Here is a 22,668-nt window from a genome sequence, read left to right as displayed (position 1 = left end):
TGCCCCCTGCTCTCTCAGGGTGTTTTTCAAACCAAAGCCTCAAGATCAAATAAACAAAACAGTGATTTCAATTTGAAGGCCGACAAAGGAAGTTCAGTGTGGATGAGATGAAAGGATTACAATATCAGTCACACAAAAGTCACATGGCTCTCACCAAGGAAAATGTCTTACCAAGATGAAGAAAAACAGCCCTGAGGTTTCACCCACATGTTCTCAGGTATATCTGGGTAACTGTCTGAGTTTCTCTTTCTTTCTATGCATGCACGCATCTATCTATCTATCTATCTATCTATCTATCTATCTATCTATCTATCTATCTATCTATCTATCTATCTATCTATCTATCTATCTATCTATCTATCTATCTATCTATCTATCTATCTATCTATCTATCTATCTATCTATCTATCTATCTATCTATCTATCTATCTATCTATCTATCTATCTATCTATCTAGCCTGTACTTTAATACAGTGTATTTGATGTTAATAAAAGGAGATTCAGGTAGCTTCACACACAAGTGGATTGATGCCTGGTGATATTTTCTTTGTTTAATGTGAGCCTAGCCTGTATTCTGTATTGTCTGTTGTCATGTACTGACGTGCTGAATAATGAATAATTAAACAGAAAATGTGTAATTATTTAACTATACAGCAGAGTGAAAAACAACACATAGAAATAGTTCTAAAGGTAAAACGAACAGATAGTATATATTTATTATACTGACATTTTACTGACACCACACCCGCAGCAGCAATTCTTTGTGTGGTACATCTAAATGTATTTACACACGACATCAAACAGAACAAAAATATAAACCACACTTTGTCAAAGCAAGCCCTGTTTAGCAGCATCACTTGTCAGGTGGCTGAAGTATTCAGTGAGGCAGACATTCCCTTTACCGTCTCACCTCTACGTTATCTTAATGATCTCCTACAAGTGTCTAACTCCTCTGACGAGATTCAGGGGAAGAGCTGTAATCGGTGTATTTCCTCTAACCTGACAGTATTCCCTGTGAGCATTTCATCTTGATATTGAATGGAATATGCTAAAACGGTACGTGTTTGTCTGGCAGTGTAGGCCCGTTTCTACTGAGCTGAGAGCCACTAAAAAATGAGAATGGAGGGAATGATTCACTTTCATGAATATCCTTCACAAGAAGATACCATAAATGTCCTCATTCTCAAACTGGAGATGATGATGATCATGATGATGATCGTGAGTAGTGGAGCTAACTAGTGGTTGTAAACAAAACTAACTGGCAGTGACGAGATCACGACAAGTAGTTTGGTGTTGCAGTTTTGCCATCTCGGTTTCAAAACAGCAACTCGAGCTTCCGTGAATGATGCTGAAGATATTCTAAACACTTGCTGTGGAGTAAATGTTGTATATACACATTATTGTTTATTTGTCCCCAAACTTTGTGTAACATAAGTGACTTTTAGAGGTATAAATACAGAATATCTTACCGTCCATGGTTTCATACTGTATGTTTCTTGTGTATTCGTTGGTTTAGAAATTCAATAATCGAACATACTTTTACAGAGTGATTGACGCAAAAGAAACAGGAAATACATTAGAGAGAATCCGTGGGAGGAAGTGGGGCTCCCTGTTTACATCTCTGTCTTATAGTTTCCAGGCTGACAAAGAAAGACCGCAAGAACGCTTGGCGTGTAGCTGAAGTCACATGATCAGCAGAGGAACTACCAGACGCCCTGCCTTCGGTACCTTCCCACGGGCTGATATATAAACCTCTTCAACCCACATCGCAAAAACATACCAGAAAAGGCAGCGCTTGAAGAGAAAGGCAGAGTTTAAGAGTTTGTGGATACAAAACCAAAATGAACAAAACAAACTTGTTGGATTTTTTTATCTTTGGGATGGTTTCCATTCTTATAACAGGTAACTGTGTGATCAACTCAAAAGCAAATCTGCGCTAAAATGCAATTTAAAAAAAAATTGAAGTTAATTTCATGTTTTTCTTCACACAGGCTCCAGATGTGAGGCGATACACAGTGAAGTATTTGCTGCAGAAGGCTCGGATGTTGTACTACCCTGTAAATACCCTGCAATACTGATCAGCAGTCCACCTGCGATTGTCTGGAGTCATAAGGAGAAAGGGTAAGATGAAACTTCTCCTTTTTTTTTTTTTTTTACATTTTTGCTATTCTCTTTCACTTTTCATCTGCAGATTAATCAGCTTTAACCCCTTAAACAACAACAAACTCCTTCCTCATTCACTAATAAAAGACTTGTATCTATTTGTTGATGACTCTGGATTGTTGTGATTCCCGTTCATCTACAGCACTATTTGGAGGAAGGAACGGAGTGGTCTGGAATACCGCGGCTCTCGATGGTCCCAACGTGTGCAGTGCCCCCACCTCCAGCTTGATAGTGGCACATTCAGCATTCAGATAAACAACGTGACAGAGGACGTTGTTGGACTTTATTCCTGTAAAGTGGACCTTAGAAACCAAGTGATTGAAAAGCAGGTCATGCTCAGACTTATTAAAGGTAAGAAGCACTAATTGAGCACGCCTACACTCACTAATTACAAAAGACCACAGAGCTTTTTACCATATAAAAAAGTAATATTTATTTGTGATATAAAAATGTGACCAATAAAATAAATATTAAACATTTGTAATATGTAGTATTTACTGTAAATTGACAGAAATCTCACTCTCTTCATTTACAGTGTCCTTTTCTCCACCGGCTCCCCTCTCTGGGAGCAACACTCAACTGTCTTGTGCTTTGAAACCTTGGCGTCATGGCGTCTCTGTGGAGTGGATGTTAAACAACAATCCATATTTGCCTCAGGCTAAAACCGGCTTGCACGGCGACAAAGTTTCAAGGGTTTTAAGAGTCACCGAGAAAGAGAGCGGAACCTGGACCTGCGTCGTGACGTACAAAGGAGAAAAGGGCCAAGCTTCAGCAGCTCTGGATGTGAAAGGTGAAATATTAAGCTGGACAACTGATTTATGAAGCTGTTGGATAAAGTATTTTGTGCTCTTAACAATTTTCTTTCTTTCTTTCCTGCACAGGAATCATCCAACCACCCAAAGATAACGCCAAGGTTTACGCTACTGTGGGGTCTCCGGTCACTCTCCCCTGTGTGTTTTCCTCTGGTTTAAGAACTTTGAGCGCAGGCTGGGAGAAAATCAATCCTGTGTCTCCATCCACCCGCGATCTCCAACTGCTTTCTTTGGCTTCGTCCTCACCTGATCGGCTCCGCTGGGATAGGTCTATCCGTATTAATGAGGTCACATATGAGGACGAGGGAAAGTACAGATGTAGTGGGAATGTAGGACAGCAAAGGTTGACTCGGACTTTGCAGCTCGTTGTTGCTAAAAGTAAGTTTCTGATCTTTCAGTTTGAGGGAAAATTCAATGCACTTGTATTTTTGATATAAAATCATTTCTCTTGTTTCTTTTCTCAGTCGTCCGCTTAAAGCAAAAATACTCAACGACGCTGACCTGCCAGCTGAGCGATGCAAGCGAGGTCACCGAATACGAGTGGGCTCATGTGACCTACGATGAAAATGGCACCGCGGTTGTTGGGTCCATCCAGAAGGGAAAGGATATAATCATTACCGACGGGTCAGAGGAGAGCTGGGGCGAATGGACATGTAGTTTCTATGGGCAAGATGGCCTTTTGGGGAATGTGACATACAATACTCATCTGATGAGTAAGTTCTCATTTTTGGTGTTTTTCTACTTCTGCTGTGCTAAAAAATAAATATTAACTATAAAGAACATTAAAACCTTTTTTTAAATGTTTATTTTATATTTTTGCAGGTGGTCTGAGCGGACAGAAATCCTCAAGCGCATCAAATAACACCGCCACAGTGGTCGGCCTCAGCTTTCTCCTCATTGTTCTGCTCCTCATTGTGGCTCAGATGTACAAGAACCGCCAAAGGGTAAAAAAAACAAAATTTGTAATTTTGAAAAATCGCATAGAATAAATATGAAAGCGTGCATTCACAGATTATATCTGTAGAGATTACCTCAAATAACGCTGTACATCTCTTCCCCACAGAGGAAAAGGATCTTTCAGTATCCCGCCCTGGAGACCATTGTTCATACCATCTCCAACGAGCGGGAGGAGAGAGAAAGGAACCGGGAGAAAATCTAAGGACACATAAAATTCGAGGCTTCGCTGGAAGAATTTCAGAGCACTAAATTGAAGCAAAATCTCTTGCCGCCTGCAATATGTTGAGAGACTCTTGTTTACACAGATTTTGTAAATATTTTCAGAGCAGATACTGTAGCAATGCTGTTTCATCCGAACAAAAATGAAATGCACTATATCCTGTGTTTCAGCTGTGCATGTTTTAAACTGTTGTATGTGTGACGATTTACATTTGCTTTTAAATGACAAACTGAGAACAAACTGCTTGACAAATAAAGAGCATTTAACAGAAATACATCGATTTTTGTTTATTACACGTATGCACAGTCGAATTATTGTTGGTCAGTGGCAGAGAACTATTGGTGCTCGTATAAATAAAATACACAGCAACTTAGAAAACAAGTTTCAGTATTTACATCAAACACTAGCTCTATAAACCAAACACTGACTACATTTATCGCTATTTTACATTCACTTCAGAATAATTAATGGTCCAAAATTCAGACAGTGAGGACCGATGTGCTACAAATAAAATATTTGTGCAAAGAAGTATCTTTTGTAAATCTCCTTTCCCTCCTTAGGTTGCTTCAACTTTTTATAAAAAGTCTACCATCCTTGTCAATTCATCGCTCTGAAATTAAGATCCACATCCATCTTCTTGCTCCGACAGTTTTTAGCCAACCCACTGCGACTGACCTCAGCTAGCTGGCTGGCAGTTTAGCGCTGAAACCACTCTGTGGCTACAGCTGCAATGCCGCTTTCACGCTACACCTGGCTGCACTCGCCATCTTCTTGCTCCGACAGTTCGCTGATACCACACAAGGCCAAAGATTGGTTGATTTCCTCCAGAAAACCATTTGTGGAAGGACGTAAATGATCATTAACTTCTTCGTCATCAAAGCACCAGCCGGGCCAATCCACATTTACACCTTCTGCAAACACACTGAAAGGGGGAAACAGAAGGTCAAAGGTCATCATTCTTTCAACATTTACCGGGTCACAATCAGGTGACCCCTTAAAGAGCTTTTAGTCTACCTCAAGTCGGATGATGCATTTTTAATAAGCACATATATATAAAGCAATGTGCTTTCAGTGACAACATTAAAGATAAACATGCAGAATGTCCATGTTTACCATTATGTTGCTTTTAGTACAACATATTTATTGATGCTTTAAGGTGCACATCGCTCCGAGTGTAAAGCTGTGTAAACACAGGCTTAAAGTGTTAACTGAGTCTATAAAAAGATTAAAATTACATTTTATATTACTAATTTGACTCTGAAGAGTTGCAACTAATGTTACTAAACTGATGTAGAGGAGGCTATTTTAATTAACGGCGTAGTGAAGAAGAAGTTCAAAATAGTAAAAACAAAAACACAGTAAAAGTAACTCTATACTTCAGTACTTATATCTCTGTTTTCTATAGCATGTAGAATGATATATTAATACATATTATATAGATATTATATGTTACATAATACCTGTTATAATGTATAATGCATAAGCATTATGTATAATGTTATGTATAAAGATCCACAGTTTTCAATATTGTAAGAACACTAAATTAGAATGAATGTTCCAACAATAATTGAGGAATTATACATACTTTTTACTAACCAAAAGAACAATATTTAAATTTAGAAAAAAGTAAATAAAGATATTTTAGGAGTGCTGCTGACTCCGGCATAAAAAACGAACTTTAAAACAAGAAAAAAAAATTTTTTCTCAGTGTTTTGTGAGAAAGAAATTTGCTTCATTATTATTCATTATGTTAATCAAAACCTAAGCGTGCTTATAGCACATTGAGGTTAGAGACAGTAACATTTCCACTGGAACAGAACGGTCTATTTGTTACCAGCCTACACCTCACTGAAAACTCATTTAAAGATTAGAAGCTTTATGGGCTTAAAGATATATTTAAAAGTGATGCGTGCTAACTCTGTCCACTATTTTAAGTCAGTGAGTTTTTTTAGTTAAATGTCTGATCTGCACTACAGCGTAAACTATTTGCTTCAACTCAGTCTGTCAGTATGTGGGGCACATGAGAGAAAGCAACCCACCCGACCCCACTGTGGTCTTTACTGTGGTAAGTGCAGTATGCAGCAGAAATCAGCAGCAATGCAAAGCATTATGAAGATACAAATACTGTAATACCACAAGTGACTTCAAATGTCAATGGAAATTTTAATGTAACAAATCTTCTTTGAACATTATGGAAAACTGTGGCTTTTAAGGCTCAATTTGCTCTGTTTCATCTTGATAACTTAGCTATTCTGAGGAAAGCTTTTATACCCATAACGATCTAAAGATAAAATATGTAATATGTAAATCTTTTGAGTTGATATGATAGGTGCATGTTTTCTCTGATTGTTGTCTGTGTGTGACAGTAAATGTTCAGGGCTGTTGTTTTACATGTATTCCTTATGTCTTTATTCTTAGAGGATGAAAATCACTTGCCTGGCAGTAATCACTTGTTTTTAAATGTTCAGTAGTCCTGGTAGTGCTTGTTTACAGCTCTGTGTTTATTCTCGGACTCTACTAGAGTAGCTTTGCATGATTCACAGTTCAAAAATTTATCTTGTAATGGGCTTTGTTCCAGCCTCAGGCTGAAATAAGCCAGCTTTCTTCTCATGCCTCTAAAAAATAAAAGTTTTCTGAACAGCAGGTGGGTGGGGTGCACGCTCTTACAGTCAGTGCAGTGTGCCTGAGAAGACCATATTAGGGATATGGCCCCTCTTTGACGTCATTCGTAGGTTGAAACGAACATTTAGAGCGAAACAAAAGCCTGAGCTTTTCATTTGCGGGGATTAGATAAATGACAGAAAATGGAGGAGGATAAAAGGTCCCTTTTAAATAAAATGTGAATAAGAATGAAAACAAAGGGAACTTATCACTGCCATATACTGACCTGTTCCCCTGCTCATCTTCATCTCCATCTACCAGCTGCTCCTTCCATCCTTGACTCACGCTGAGGGCCTTGGGTCTTGCTACTTCCACTTCCTCCAAGTCTGTGTCTCTGTCTCCATCACTGCGTGACGGCGAAGATGTGGCAGAAAATGAGGGAGAAGGAGAAGGGTATCTTGACCTCAGAGTTGTTGTTTTTAAATTTCTGTCTTTTTTAAATCCTCCTCTCCCCCTGTCTCTGTCTTTCGCTCTTTCTAAAAGGCCCTCCAGTCGTGAGGAATGTTCATCGTCTGTTTGGGGTGGCGTGTGTAAGCTACTGGGGCGAAGTTTGGCTTTTCCTTTTGGTTTCATGTTGGAAACAGAAGAACTTCTGTGGGTTTTTATTTTGGGCTTTTTGTTTTCCAACTTCCTGTCAGGCAGCTCAGATTCAGAGAAGGCTTGGGGATCAGAAAAGACTCTATCATTCCAAAACGTGTCTGGGTTTGACTTCAGGGTGCCCAGTTTGAGTGTCTGCTGTGGATCAGATTGGCAGGGCATGTAGATAGGAAGAGAGTTTCTTTTCAGCTTTGGGTTGTAGTCTGAGCCAAAATTAGAGGAAGAGTAGTTGTTTGAAGCAGCCCCAGTTTGTTCCAAACTCTGAAAAAACTCCTTAGATGTGCGAAAAGTGGCTGGATTTGTGCTGACTGGTCTCCTCCGTTGTATCCCAGGAGACTTTATATTTCTGGAGACCCACGCCTGTTGAGGTGTCTTAGTGTCTCCAAACAGACTGCCACTGGAATTTCTCCCTGCGTCCTGGTTCACGGAGAGGGAATCTGAGTCTTTTCTTGTTAATATTTCTTGTTGAGTCTGCTGTCTTAAAAACTCAGGTCCCTTCATTATTATCGGTTGATAATTAGATTGTAAAGTGTCATCTTCATTTGTTGGGTAGTCAACATCTGGGAGTTCACCTGGTAAAAAACTGTATTTTCTTACGGTGTTGTGTTTAAATGGCAGTGCAGCACTTGTGAGAGAATCCAGAGGAGGGAAAGACTGTCTCAAAGTCATGCTCTGCTCCTCTGTCATCTGAGATTCAACAATTCTGTCTTCATCCTCCCCCTGGTTTCCACTTTGATCATGTCTCACTCCCAATTCTATCCATTCATGTCCCCTGAAAGCCGGTGAACGCCTCTTGTGCCCGATTTTGTCCTCAGTGTAATTGGGCTCTGTGCACCAAAAAGGTAACTCACTTTTATTAGTGGTCATCTCATCTGGAGATTGATACGGTTCTGGCTCTGCCAACCCATTTATCAAGTTAGAGATAAAAGTATCATCAGTGGATTCGTCCATCGAGGTCTCCATTCCTGGCTGTGCAACAGGTTGTTCTTCTGTCTCCACATCGTCTGTCTTTGCTTCTTTAACAGGGTTTTCATTTTGCTGGTTTGTCTCTGTCTCCTGTCTGTGGTGCTCTGCCTCTCTCAACTGCCTCAGTGTTTCCTAACAAACCATCCAAAGAAAAAAAGTGACTCAACTGGTTCACACATAAAAACACCCATTTACCACCTACTGGTTCCACACATTTCCACCAAAATGTTGAAAGTACTGCCGTCACGCTCTAACGAAGGAGCTACGACATGAAATTAATAAATGGCTTGCAAATGCAGCCCACAGATTCTATCTGCCATTCATTTTTACATGAAGTACCCCAAGTTCTACTAGCAATACTATGTCAATACTATGTTTTAGATGTTTTATGAAACTGGATTGAATTGTGGGCGGGTACTGAAAAGGCACCTTTGAAAATAAAAGCCTATTTTAAATTCTTAATTTCTTTTACTGGACTTTCTCAAGATAAAATTTAACCAGGATCTGCAGTTTGGGACAAATCTCCCCGTTTGGGGCAGTACAAAAAAATCAGGCAGTCTTGTAAAGTTTTTCGCAGGACTTAAAATGAATTTTTTTTATCAAAAAACAAATGCTAGATAGACCAAATATGACAAGTTGTGCAACAAAAATGAAAATATCCGTGGATATATCAGTGAAAATATCACATCAACACAAGCCAAATTCAGGAGGTTCAGGATCGGACTCTAATCATAACTGAAAAAAAAAAAAATTGTTATATATATGCATATTTTTAATTTTTGGAGCCAACTTTGCAGATAGTCTGATAACTCAGATTTAGTTCAAAATATATTGGAAGGCATTAAAAACACAACAATGTGCTGCACAGTCACTTCACATGCCGGCCTTTTTCCACTGCTCTACATACCACTGACATAGACTGGCTATCAACAAGAACATCCGCTTAAGCTGAGACAAAACATAACTCAAGTGCACAATGATACATTTCCACTGAGAAGATGGAAAATTATGCAAAGCAGGACAGTAAAAAGTAGGCATGCATTCTTGCAGCTTTCTGTTCTAACAGGTGACGACAAAGTAACTTTTATCCATCCTTCCTTTTATCCCCAGTGTACAGCAGCTGAGCTGTTCTGGTCCCCTCCCCAATTGGACCAGTAGTGACATGTTTAGTTTTCGTTAAACAGCTGGCTGCCTGAGTAGTGTCCAAAAATGATATGGGTTTCTCTGCTAACAAGGCCAGGGATGGAGTTGCTCTCACTTCTGGAAATCTGGCAGAATTAAATATTTTTCTGGAGGAATTTAAAAAAAGATTCCAAAACATGACTATCCAGAGTCATGACTGAAAATAGGTCACTGAGCTTGTGTCTTATTTATATCAGTGTTAAAATAGCAACACTGTAACACTGAATGGCTGCAATAAGAAGATGCTTTTAAAGTTCTGTCAACTATGTGGGGTCTAAACCAAAACCTGACACTGTCATTCTCATAGCAAAGGGTATGGTGCTCTTACAGATAAAGTTTAAGCCAGACTACAAAGATTTCAAAATTTCTAATATTTTATTTTATTTTCTGATACCTTCGCTTGGTCGATGGTGGACACCCATATGGAGCAATTCTCTGAGGTGCTGGCGACAAGTATGACGACATTCATAGCACTCTGAAGCTCACCTACCTCCACAAGGAGAAATGAATCTGAGAGAAGCAGACAGACAGTTAGATTGTTCTTTTTATAATAATTAAGCTACATCCAAGTGTCTCGACTCTAGTCTAAAAGAAAGTGCTACACACAGCCATCTTTCAGTGGTATGCAGTACATCCTGTCGAGAGCCAGAGGAGGTCGAACCACCTTCAGCCGCTCTGTTTTCTTCTGGACTTTGGTGAGTAGAAGCACATCTGAGAAAAGCAGAGCCACCAACTCCAGCTACATCATACCAAGAAAAGGGGAAAAAATTAATAAATACAAAGTAATTTGTAGTAGTTTTGAGGAACGCAAATTAAAATCATAATAATTAAGTGCACAGTTTTTGCTCACTTTACTGTCTTTCCTGCCTCGAACCTTCAAGCTCTCCTCACGCAGCAGCTTGCGTACAACTTCAGAACCTACACCTTTGATGGGGCACGTTAGGTCAAACTTGCAGACTTCTTGGACATGCTGTCAATGAAATCAACCTCATGTAAATATCAAAAGCATTTCAAAAGAATAGAGGTAATATCTTTTTGAGTTTCCTGTTCACTACATTACACGCACTAGTGATTATAAACTCAACACTGACCTGCTGCATCTCACCAATATGTAACCCACTCTTGTGTGAATCCCACCATTTAGAAAACCACAACAATAAACTCAGTGCCCACAGAACTTAGTCATTACAGCACTTCGTGCTTTACATCCACAAAACAAGGTAAACACAGATGTGACATCTAAGCTCTCGCATCTTTGAATTAAACTTTTTCTCTTCTCCAGATTTCAAGCCACACAAACATCAATGCACTTTTTATGTATAATGCACTGTGTAGACTTTATTGCAGTAAAACAAAAGTACACTTTCAACACAGAATGTCCTCTGGGCTTAAGAATGAAGTAAGTCTGTTTATTTTTTGTTGAAAGGTCAATCCATAAGCTACAAAATAACTCCAAAGAACAGAAAAAAGTGACAAAATGATGACAAAGATGTGTTTTACCCTGTCGATTTCCTCATTTAGTCCATCCACCTCATACCCATCCAACCTCTGAGCAGAGATGTTGAGTGCGTGTTGCTCATCTTTTAGTCGCAGGTAGTCATTGATACCTTCCAAAAAATTATTTACACTGAACAACTGTACAGGGGAACAGACAAAGGAGGCCAGTGTGATGCAATGACTCACATATTGCATCTATAAAGGGAAAAACATTCTGTGGTGAATTTAAAAGGATTTTATTTAAAGGTATCTAATCCTCACCATGCCTCTGAGTGTGTGCTCCACAGGAGGGTCCTGAGTGTGTTTGAGCACAGCTTTGAGCAGCAGGGGATACTTTGTGATCCTCTGATGGGGTTTGGCCTGCATGTCTCCAAGACGCATCCGATCGCCCTGAGGATGATTCTCTACCCACTGGAAAGGACAAAAAAACACAAGAATATAAACTCGATGCTTTCAAAATAAAACTGATAGCCTGACAACCAAGTTTCTTAAAACTATCCAGTTAAGTTCAAGACTCATTGTAATAATGCAGAATTTGTGTAGTTTTGCCTTTGTACAGCACAACAGCGGATGTTACGTGACTAAACAGCAGGCATTCAACTTCAATTCAATGGGTTCAAGAAAAAAAATTAATTATTCAGCAATTTAGAAAAAATTTCTTTACGCATCTAGACAGAGTGACAAACAGTTTCATGGTCTGTTGTTATTTCTTCACAATGAAGCAGTCATAATATCTGCAAGTGATTCAAAGTTCCCAGTAATTTTGAATACGAGGCCCAAAGAGATGTGAGGGAAAGTGAAATAGATGTCACACAAGACATTGTGACAGAATTATTTCCACGTTTAAGACAAACAAGACCAACAACAACACAGCAACTAATCAGGTCATAAACATTGTCAAGGAGGTGGCTGCATCATTATCAACATCTACAATCAACAGACGCCTCCATGAGTGCAAATATAGCACATTTACAACAATGCGCAAACCACTGGGTACGCTCAAGAGCAGGAAGGACAGATTAGATTTTTCCATAAAACTACATATGCTACATATATCAGACTTATCCGAATGCTACAAAACCGATCGGGCAGGGCTTCACAGTGCAAATGGATAGTGACCCGAAGCAAACTGGAAAAGCAGTCCAAGAGTTTCTCAAGGCAAAGACACGACACGTTCTGCAATGGTCAAGTCAGTCACATCAAACAGAGCAGCTTTTCAGTTACTGAAGATAAAACGGAAGGCGGAAAAAAGAAAACCACAAACAGCAGCAACTGAATTTTGCTTCACTGAAGGCCTGGCAGAGCATCTCAGGGAAGCAGCATTTAATGATGTCCATGGCTTCTACACTTTGTTAAACCCTTTGAATTACAGCAAGTCCTGCTGTACCACCACGAGTAATCGATGGAAGGAGCAGATTCAAAGAAAGTCAGTTCAATCACATATTGATCATTTGATTAAAAACCCACTGTGGTGATGTGGAGAGACAGAATTGAAAAAAAAAAACCTGTCTTTATCTAACGAATGCACTAATTATATATTTGATAAAATCATCGACTTCACAGTGATTAAACAAGAAGGTGAAGACAATTCACAGAAGTCTCTGATTTCTCTATAATTTTAATAATGAACTGCCAGAAGACTCTGTGACTGATATCAGAACCACCTCTAAAACCTTCTGAATGAAACTATAACTGGAAAAAGAAAAAAACCTTAAATGAGTTATTTTTGTTTTAACAGCCACACCCTCATTGCCCAGTAAGCGCCAGTTCTTGGTAAAGGAAGGCTTTAACTGTTAAACACAAGGTAGCACTAGCTGATTCTGCTGGAAATATCTACAAATATAGAACTGGTTTTAGTTTAAATATGATTATGTTCATCTAAAGGTACTTTCTGACTCGTCACAGCGATGTTTGTGATGATTCTGATTTTTTCGACACCAGACGTGACCATCCCCACAAGGATTTCGCTTCTTCTCTCAGGGACAAAGTGAGGATCGTTTGCCTGTTAGCCAAATATGTAAGAGGTGTTGTAGGTCACACTCTTCTTGCAGCCTCTTTTCCCATAAATCTTCTGCACAAATCTTTGTGAACTAGATATCTTTCACACCGCTGTTAAGGCTGAATCATTTGGAGAAGACGTTGGTGCCCGTCAGGAAGCAGCTCTAAGAAGTCGCCCACAAGCTTATGAAAACATTACAAACCACAAAACACAACCAATAGCAACTGAACTTTTAGTCAGTCATTAAAATGAATTACATTGAAATAATAACTGGGTTAGTGTGGGAGAGCAATTCTTTGATCTTCAGATGTATAGAATGCATGCACAGGCTGTATATGGATGTTACTGCTGCTTCACTGTACCTGGACGTAAGTGGAGAAATGTAGGTTGTTCTCCATCTGCCTGCGCGAGAATTCAAGATTGTCTTCCTCCTTCAGGCAGTATTCATGATAGGAAGAGAAGCGTTTATGAAACTGGGGGAAAAAAGAAAAGGATAAGTCCCCATAAAGTCACATCAGTATGTTTATCATTATTATTAACGATGCAGAGGTTAGCGCTAGCTTTAACGCCGCCATCTAGTTAAATATGCCTTTTTAACCCTTGGATACTTCACTTTGCTCCATTGTGACGCACATGAAGAGCTTCAAATTTCCCTGTTGCATGAACAGTTACGCCCATAGTTTGTTGGACAAAGACACCATTTCTTTGCAGTTTTGCCTCTGTACACCACCGCAGTGAATTATTACTCAAATAATAAACATGTGATTGAAGTGCAGACTTGGATACTTGGTTTAGTTTTATCTACAGTAACTGTAAAAGCTGCTGTTTCAGGTTGAGACCTGGTGACTGACTTGACCATTTCAGAATATCCCATTTCTTTGCTTTGAGAAACCCTCGGGTTGCTTTTTTTTAGTCCTCATCCTTTTGCAGTCTGATCAGTTTTACAACATATGGATGAATGCTGAGTACTGTTTAATCTGGCTACCTTGTTCTTCAGTATACCCAGCGGTTTGCACCTTGCTGTAAACCCTCTGCATTTAAATTCATCAAGGCGTCACTTGATTGTAGACGGTGACAATAGTACACCTACCTCCCCACAAGTGTAATTGACTCGGTTAGATGTTGTGAAGTTGTTTTTTCTTAATCATGGAAGTAATTCACTAATAATAATATACAGTAATAATATAAAAATGAGCATTATAAGATAATAACCTTGTCATCATGCACTTTAGTTATCTTCCTCGGTCTTTCTTTTGGTTGAGCTGAGCTGGTTCACATAGTCTTTATTTTTAAGACTGTACCTTCTTTACTTATTGGTTTATTTATCTGTCTTGGTTTTCTTTTCTTTTTCAGTCCAGTGATGACCTCCCTCACTTGCATCGACACCTCTTTGACTTTCGATGCTTTCTGGAGCAGTCTAATTTGTCCTTCCTGTTCTTGCGCATAACCAGCGGTTTGCATCTGGTTATAAACCTGTTTATTGTTCAAGAAGGCGTAGATCTTTATAATGATATCCCCCCTCACCCACTTCACTTACCCCCCCACCCACTTCACAAACTCCCCACCCTCATACTATGTTCTTGACTCGGTTAGTTGTTGTCTTAACTGTGGAAATAATTCTGTCATCATGCACTTTGCCATTTTCTTCTGTGGTCTTTCCGGTCTACTGTTTGTACTGTCGCTCTGATAAGTTTGTGTGGAGTTTTCAGTGACAGCCTCCCTCACTTGCACTGTCAACTTTGGGCCTTATATTTAAAATTACTTTGAAAAGCTTTAAAACAAAAACCCAGCACTTCAAAAATTGTGTCTGGTTCATTTGCCATGAAAGAACAAGCCAACAGATATCAGCTGGCCATAAAACTGTCCATCAGTCAGGTGTGCATTTTTACAAGTTTGTAAAAATGGAGGACTTTGTATACAAATGTCTGTAATGCCCCAAAGAGTTTATGCAAGGTTTTTGCAAAACCCATAAATTAAAGCTCAGAGTCTGCTCTTCAATTGCATCTTAACTGCTTCATTTAAAATCCACGGTGATGGTGTACAGAGGCAAAACCACAAAAACTGTGTCTTTGTCCTAAAACAATATGCACATAAATTTATACAAGTAGGCCTAGAAAAATGGCAGAATATATAAACATATCCCAAGTGTTTCCACCTGCAGGACTACTTTTATGTATTACTTCATTGTACGTGAGTAAATGTGCTTATATGTCATACATCTGGTGGATGTTTTGTTCCAAAACAACGTGCAGAAAAGCAAACTCATGTGGAAACAAAACCTGTACCCACATAGAGGTGAAGCATGATTTAAGAGGTGCAAATGAAGGGGGGAGACTCTATAACTGACCGGTAATATAAACTGTCTGCACGTACAGTATCATTCAGACTGGAGGGGAGGGGGGGGGGGACTTACCTGGAGACATCCAGGGTCTAACCTCATGGGGTCAAAGGGCTTGCCTGTTTTTCGCGCTTCCTGTAACATCGGATAAACCACCTCCTGCCAGAACTGCTGATGTTCTTCGAGGATGGAGGGGAGGTTGGAGAAAAGCTGCTCGGGGGTCACCTTTTAAAACAGGAAGTGCGACAAAAATAAAAACATGTGTTTAACTCCCCTGCTTTGCTATATTTTCCGACTTCTCAGTGGAAATGTGTTGTTGTGCTACATGTTCCACTTGCACTCGAGTTGTATTTTGCCTCATCTTAAGCGGATGTTCTCGTTGTTAATCAATCTATGTCAGTGGTAAGCAGAACAGCGGAAAATAAGTCCTGCAGGTGAAGTGACTGTGCAGCAAACTGTTGTGTTTTTAGTATTTAAATGATAATGCATGCTTTGCACACTGACCTCCTGGAGAAATCCTTTTTGGTGCAATTGGACAAGAGCCGCAATAACCAACTGTGGGAGGCAGACACAACTTTGTTATACATCCTGTTGAAACTCCCTTTCTCCGCTCTGAAACTTTAATGTAACTGACTGTAAGCAGCTAGAGAGTGACATCTTACGTCTTTTATAATAAGCAGCTTGTTGATGAAGGTGAGTTCAGTATAGACAAACTCCCACAGCGCCTCCTGCTGGTGTCTCTGCATTTTTGACATTGTCTGAAAAGAGGAAGCAGAAGAAATGTCAGGGTCATCAGAAAGAATGTCAAATGTGCATATTGTGTAATGATTATTGCCATCAACGAGTCCCACAGCCAGAATAAGGCCAACAGAGTATCAGTTCCTCTATTACTGTTTGCCACCCCCACAGCCAACAGTTCACACGGGACACAAGCTCAATTGTTCCTGCCAGTAAAATGTGCTTTTATTTCCTAAAAAGGCAGTGCATAAGAAGCATGTACAATGGCATGGTTTACTGAAATAAACAATTTGTGGACTTCATTTAGACCACATGAGAATAAACTACAGGATGTCAGGCCTTGGCCAATGAATTGATCTGTTTTGTTCTTTTAATTTGATTTGTTGGCAGTAAGAAAAAGAAATATATATATAACGATAGGGCCCGTACTGAATGAGACTGCACTATATCTGTCCAGCTCGTCTCCAGCGTGGTTCCCTGACTTTCCTCGTTCCATCTCCACCTGAGATCCTCTGACAGAGAGAAGGCCTCCAGGACTTGCTTCAACCCATCCAGTTGACTTCGCTCCTGGGAAGTTGTCATAAACCATGAGAATAAATAAATAACAAAGAAGAAGAAAATAATCAGGCAGGGAAATGAGGGGAAAATATGACGCTCTACTGAATCAGTCCTTCCTTAATAGAAATAGATGTTAGTTTTGGCCACAGGTACATCTAAAAGTATGACAGTGGAACAGAATGAACTGCACTGCTGCTGTGAATTTGGGCGTTTGAGTGGGCGTTTGAGTGGGCGGTTGCCTTTACAGCAAGTCTGTATCTGTTCCTTAGAAAACCAGTATGTAGTTTGATGAGCACAGCACAATACCTCAGACGCTTTGTCAGACACTCCCTGGCTGAACAGGACTTGTTTGAGTGCAGTTCTGGGTTTGGCTCCTGCAGAAGTTCCTTTACTCAGAGTTCCAAAGTCATTCGCGACCTTTTGCTTCGTTCGCCTCTGGAAGCACAAAAATGCAGCGGGACATGTGAGCATGTATGCACAAGAGAGGATTGCAATGAAAATAAATGAACTGAAACAGTGTAACACACCTAGAACTGAATCTAAACTTAATGCACGGTACTTCGGTACAGAAGAAGTATTTTACAAGTCAAGGTTTTTGACATCTTAGTGAAAGTACAGGGATTTTTATCAATAAAACATTTAAATAGTCAAAGTAAGAGTGCTTCAAGTGCCAATTTATAATTTTCATAATGACATATTTTTAATATTTAAGTTGCATAAAGTGCTGATCTCTATAAAAATCAGTATAATGTATGAAAAATACTTCAACTGGTTTTAAATACTAAGTTGTCCAGAATAAGTCAATAAGCTGCAAAACAAAAAAGGAATAATGGGTTTCAGCCTATAAACATATACAAGAAAATTACCTTAATTAAAGTACTCAAGTAAATCTACTTAATTTAACCCCCACTGGTGCCAGAACAGTAGGCTTGCCCCATCCTTACAATTCTGTCCCACTCCACTTGCCTGATAGCCGATTGTGCTGTACTTGTGTTTGTCTTCTGCCCTCTTGTGGTGGATGTTTAGGTCTGCAGCTTTCCCGTCAACGACATCAGGCTCTCTGGTTTCCGTCTCCCTCTGCCTCTCTCCATCCACAGTCTGCAGCACCGTTTCTTCCATTGGTGATTCACTCCCCCCTCCGTTGTTTACATGCTGTGCGTTTGGGATAAGGCTAAAGAGGAGCACACAGAGTTACTCAGTGCCATTATAAAGTGTGTGATGACTTCTTCAAAAAGAAAACAGTCCTTTCACAGGACTTTTATTAGGACTTTTTTTTAAATCCAATGAGTAAATGCACATCAGACTCACAACCTAGATATAATGATAAACTGAATTATCATTAAACTCAGTGGCAAGCTCCAGATCATTCATGGCAAATCCCACTTTAAAAATACTTTTCAGGATTCCTATCAGTGACACAGTTTGAGTGTAAGCAATCAGTCCAAATGAACAGCTAACAGTCCAACATAAATGCACAGCAAAAGGTACGCCATTTAGAGCCTTGTTTCATTTTAAATAGTCTTAAAAAAATACGTAAAATTAAGAAAACTCAATACATGTCAGAACTTATAATTGTGTTCATTTATTTAAAGATTTAATTTAACTTAAACAATTTAAGTTTATTTAAGTGTCGTTCTGGTCTGCTGCTCGCCGCCCTCGCAGGAACCCTGATTGGGCTGTCAACCATCAATCTCTAGCCCACCTGCCCAAGGCGCCCACCGCGATTAGCAAAAAAGAAAATACTCCACTCAACTTCGGTCTTCTAAACATTCGTTCATTGACGAGTAAGGGACCTCTCATCCAAGACCTCCTATCTGACCGTAAGTTTGACTTTTTCTGCTTAACTGAAACCTGGCAACAACCTGATGACTTTTCTCAGCTAAATGAATCTACTCCTCTGGGGTTTGTTTACTTTTCCAAACCCCGCTGCTCAGGTCGTGGGGGTGGTCTCGCGATCTTTTTTCACCAGCACTTGAAAGTCCTGTCAGTTAATGTTGATTCCTTTAGTTCTCTAGAGGTCCTTGCATGTGAGCTGACTGGACCCATTCCCACCATCATAGCTACTGTATACCTCCCCCCCCCCCCCCCCAAACCTAACCCTGTCTTCCTCAGTGACTTTGCTAATTTACTAACCCATTTTTCATCTCTCTCCCCAAATGTGATCTTGGTGGGAGATTTCAAAGTTCACGTGGACAATAATGACCTTCTGCTCACCAGAGACGTTTCCTCCTGTCTCGAAGGCTCTGAATTTAAGCAATTTATCGACTTCCCCACTCACTCTAAAGGACACACCCTGGACTTGGTCTGCTGTTCTGGTCTTACTCCCTCGAATCTTTCTGCTACTGAAATCCCCATAACTGACCACTTCCTCCTTTCATCTAACCTCACTCTCTGCTGCTCTTCTACCAAGCCAACCCGTCTCATCTCGTTCCGCAACATCAAGAACATTGATATGGACATTCTCGCTACCAGTTTGGACAATGTTCAGATTCCGGACTTCTATTCTACTCCTGATGATTTGTTGTTATATTATAATAATTGTCTATGCACTGTCCTTGATTCTCTGGCTCCTGTAAAAACCCACTCTGTTTCCTTTGCTCGCTCTGCTCCCTGGTTTACCTCTGACCTCCGAGCTCTGAAGGCCAAAGCTCGGCAGCTAGAGCGTAAATATAAGAAATCTGGTTTAACTGTTGATTCAGAAATCTATAAATATCACGTACTTCAGTATAAAGACTCCATCAGCAAGGCCAAACAAAACTTCTACTCTGGTATTATCAGTTCTTATGAGGGTAATGCAAGGACTCTGTTTTCAGTTCTCAACAAACTAATTCAACCCCCCAACGCTTTACCACCGCACTTCTATTCCTCTGAAACCTGCAACTCCTTGATGCTGTTCTGGACTACGAAAATCAATAACATCCACCAGCAACTCAGATCAAATGTTGTGTCTGCGCCCTCTCCAGAACCTTTTCTCCTTTTTGAGCCATTTTCCACTTTTCATCTTCCAGATTTATCTGATATTTCCGAGTTCATATGTAAATCAAAGCCTGCCACATGTCATCTTGACCCCATGCCCACAGGGCTTGTGAAATCCTGCCTCTCTTCTTTACTCCCACTCATCTCTGCTATCATTCACTCTTCTCTCACCACCGATATCGTTCCCTCCTTATTCAAGACTGCTCCAGTCACTCCTATACTGAAAAACCCTTCTTTAGATCCTAACAACTTTAACAACCTCCGTCCGATTTCCAATCTACCCTTCATTTCTAAGATACTCGAAAAAGTGGTTGCAGGTCAACTTCATTTACACCTGGTTAATAATAACATCTACGAGAGATTTCAATCTGGTTTTCGCTCATGTCACAGTACAGAAATTGCTTTACTTAAAGTCACTAACGATCTTCTAATCGGAGCTGACTCTGGTCTTCTCACCATTCTCGTCCTTTTAGATCTGAGCTCAGCCTTCAACACCATTTCTCACTCTGTCCTTCTAAGCAGACTTTCCTCTCTCGGCATCTCTGACACACCCCTCGCCTGGTTTCAATCATATCTCCTCGACCGTTCCCAGTTTATTCAACTAAGATCATTCCGCTCTCGTCTATTCCTTGTCCCCTCTGGTGTACCACAAGGCTCAGTTTTAGGCCCTCTTCTCTTCATAATATACATCCTCCCTCTAGGTACAATTTTCCGCAAATTTGATCTTCAGTTTCACTGTTTTGCTGATGACACCCAGTTATATCTCTCTTGCAAACCTGATTCCTCCCTCCCACCTTCCTCCCTTTCAGAATGTCTATCCGAGTTAAAATCCTGGTTTGCCTCTAATTTTCTAAAGCTCAATGAGGATAAAACTGAGATCCTCCTTATTGGCACCAAATCCAACCTTTTGAAGGCGAACCATTTCTCACTCACCATCGATAACTCCACAGTTTTCCCTTCTCCTCAGGTTAAGAGCCTTGGTGTCATCCTAGACAGTTCACTTTCCTATAAATCTCACATCAATATTCTCACCCGTTCTGCCTACTTCCATCTACATAACATTTACAGATTGCTTCCTTCTCTTTCCATCCAGTCTACGTCCATTCTTGTCCACAGTCTTGTTACCTCCCGTATTGACTACTGCAGTTCTCTTCTGCATGGTCTCCCCCAAAAATCCCTCCATAAGCTTCAACTGGTTCAGAACTCTGCTGCTCGCATTACTACCAGAACCCCCTCCTACCAGCACATCACCCCTGTTCTTCGGGAACTTCACTGGCTCCCTGTGAAATTCCAGATAATATTCAAACTTCTTCTGGTCACCTTCAAGGCCATTCATAACCTCGCTCCTCCTTACCTTTCTGACCTGTTAACCACTACCTGTTCTGCCCGTTCACTTCGATCTTCTTCTTCTATCCAGCTTGCTGTACCTTCCTTCCGCCTCACCACCATGGGAAGCAGAGCTTTCAGCTGCTCTGCTCCCAGGCTGTGGAACTCTCTGCCCCCAGAAATAAGAAACATTGGTTCTCTCCCCCAACTCAAAACTCATCTGTTCAAATCTGCATATTCACTGTGAATCCACTGTTTGTTAATTTTATCTTGTGCTTTTGTTTTATTGTTCTTATTCTGCCATTGTTTTACTAAATGTTTTATCCTATTGTAAAGTGTCCTTGGGTGACTTGAAAGGCGCTCATAAATAAAATGTATTATTATTATTATTAAGACACATGGCAGATTTAATGACAAACGTATTTACTTCCAATAAAAAAGATTAAATAAGCAGGACAGTCACAAAAAAAAAAGACCAGATGACAAAACCAGTCAAATACACGTGAGCTCCTGTCTGAAGTGAGCGATGCTCTAATACTGACCCACATTCTGACTTTAAAGGATCAGAGTGACACGGCGAATACCAGCAGTGAGCCGTCTGAACAGACTGCTGATCGCACTGATTAAAACAGGACACCAGCAGTTTTTAATGACTCCAGGTGTCGTTACACAGCTGTGCGGGTCAGGGTGTCACACCTGGACTTATCTGTCATTATTTCTACCTTGTAACATTTCCTGCAGTAGCTTAAGCCCCCACTCCCCACTGCACCATTTACAGCTGTAGCCTGCGGTGTCATTGTTACACTGCCAGGATTAAAGCTTCAGGTGTGTTTTACATTAACACTTTTACTAGGATTCCTACTCTCATTTGGACAGTCTGAGAAAGTATCGTAAAAGCAAAGATTCTCACACGAGCAAACAGATTCAGTACACCGCACGCATCTGCTGTCACTCTACTGTCAAACATCAGCGCACTGACTCAAGTGCTTTCATCACCATGTCATACTTCTTTACAATCACTGCCTATATCCTACTGTAACTCAGTGATCAGTGAATTATAATTATATCGGAATTACAGCACTGGATCTTCTTTAAAACATGATGATTAGTCAATAAAGACAAGCATGTTGGTAATTTTATAACTTCAGCAAGCCAACAAATCAAATCAGAGTCCGTGAATCTACACATGAGCTCTGACGTGTCAGGGCCTTGCTGTGGTCAACACATAAAACAAACTGTTCCTTCAAAGCAGTGTCTACCCTTTAACCAACAGCTGTTTTAACAGATAAAATCATAAAGTTTACCTGGACTTGGCTGAATCCATTTTGTTTCACAGAGTCATCTTTGGTTTCTGTTAGCTTTCTCCACCTCCTTTCTTTCTAGCTTGCTTGTCCCTCCCTCCCTACTCTTTTCATCTGCACCCCTTCCTTCTGCAACTGGCCTGACAGGAACGACTGGATTCTGCAGTCAACAAATCAGCACTGAGGGTTGGTTAATGTGTCGCAGTTAAGGTGCTTAGTGAAGCGGAGGTGGTGCCTTGCTTCTTTGAAGGTGATCTGTTTTGTTGTTTCTTGTCAATCAGGATTATTGATCACCCCGAACAACCAGGAAAGTTTAAAAACAGCAGCAGAGTGTGTGTGTGTTCGTTCAGCTATTCATTATATGAGAAACCAATAAG

The 22,668-nt window shown here is 40.2% G+C and overlaps 2 protein-coding genes across 2 annotated transcripts; one reads left to right on the top strand and one right to left on the bottom strand.

Annotated features, from left to right (window-relative positions):
* Nucleotides 1–1,761: 1,761 nt before the first annotated feature.
* Nucleotides 1,762–4,134, top strand: lag3 (lymphocyte activating 3). Its single transcript, XM_085471629.1, has 8 exons — nt 1,762–1,902; nt 1,992–2,121; nt 2,306–2,514; nt 2,699–2,953; nt 3,045–3,353; nt 3,440–3,688; nt 3,798–3,919; nt 4,039–4,134. Exons 1-8 carry the CDS (start codon nt 1,842–1,844, stop codon nt 4,132–4,134), a joined length of 1,431 nt encoding a protein of 476 aa, XP_085327755.1. The 5' UTR covers nt 1,762–1,841.
* Nucleotides 4,135–4,404: 270 nt separating this feature from the next.
* Nucleotides 4,405–22,372, bottom strand: plekhg6 (pleckstrin homology and RhoGEF domain containing G6). The gene is made up of 15 exons (XM_085471628.1): nt 22,295–22,372; nt 17,655–17,859; nt 16,995–17,123; nt 16,560–16,697; nt 16,055–16,150; nt 15,897–15,947; nt 15,468–15,617; nt 13,417–13,527; nt 11,317–11,466; nt 11,059–11,193; nt 10,409–10,528; nt 10,165–10,297; nt 9,953–10,068; nt 7,040–8,508; nt 4,405–5,074 (listed from the first exon to the last, which is right to left on the bottom strand). Exons 1-15 carry the CDS (start codon nt 22,312–22,314, stop codon nt 4,897–4,899), a joined length of 3,201 nt encoding a protein of 1,066 aa, XP_085327754.1. The 5' UTR covers nt 22,315–22,372; the 3' UTR covers nt 4,405–4,896.
* Nucleotides 22,373–22,668: the final 296 nt, after the last annotated feature.

The sequence above is a fragment of the Copadichromis virginalis genome, linkage group LG11 (assembly GCF_057382275.1).
Source record: "Copadichromis virginalis isolate Kocher_CV1m ecotype Utaka linkage group LG11, C_Virginalis_male_GT1.1, whole genome shotgun sequence".
NCBI classification, from domain to species: domain Eukaryota; kingdom Metazoa; phylum Chordata; class Actinopteri; order Cichliformes; family Cichlidae; genus Copadichromis; species Copadichromis virginalis.
The sequence above is the reverse complement of the archived record's forward strand: the minus strand, read 5'-3'. Positions and strand labels throughout refer to the sequence as shown.

Bases quoted from the DNA above. Each gene is read 5' to 3' on its own strand.
- lag3 (XM_085471629.1), top strand. From the start codon at position 1,842: ATGAACAAAACAAACTTGTTGGATTTTTTTATCTTTGGGATGGTTTCC. The intron at 2,122-2,305 runs GTAAGATGAAAC...GTTCATCTACAG, and splicing joins TGGAGTCATAAGGAGAAAGG to CACTATTTGGAGGAAGGAAC. The intron at 3,689-3,797 runs GTAAGTTCTCAT...ATATTTTTGCAG, and splicing joins ATACAATACTCATCTGATGA to GTGGTCTGAGCGGACAGAAA.
- plekhg6 (XM_085471628.1), bottom strand. From the start codon at position 22,314: ATGGATTCAGCCAAGTCCAG. The intron at 11,194-11,316 runs GTGAGGATTAGA...TCCCCTGTACAG, and splicing joins AGCACACACTCAGAGGCATG to TTGTTCAGTGTAAATAATTT. The intron at 5,075-7,039 runs GTCAGTATATGG...TCCCCCTTTCAG, and splicing joins GAAGATGAGCAGGGGAACAG to TGTGTTTGCAGAAGGTGTAA.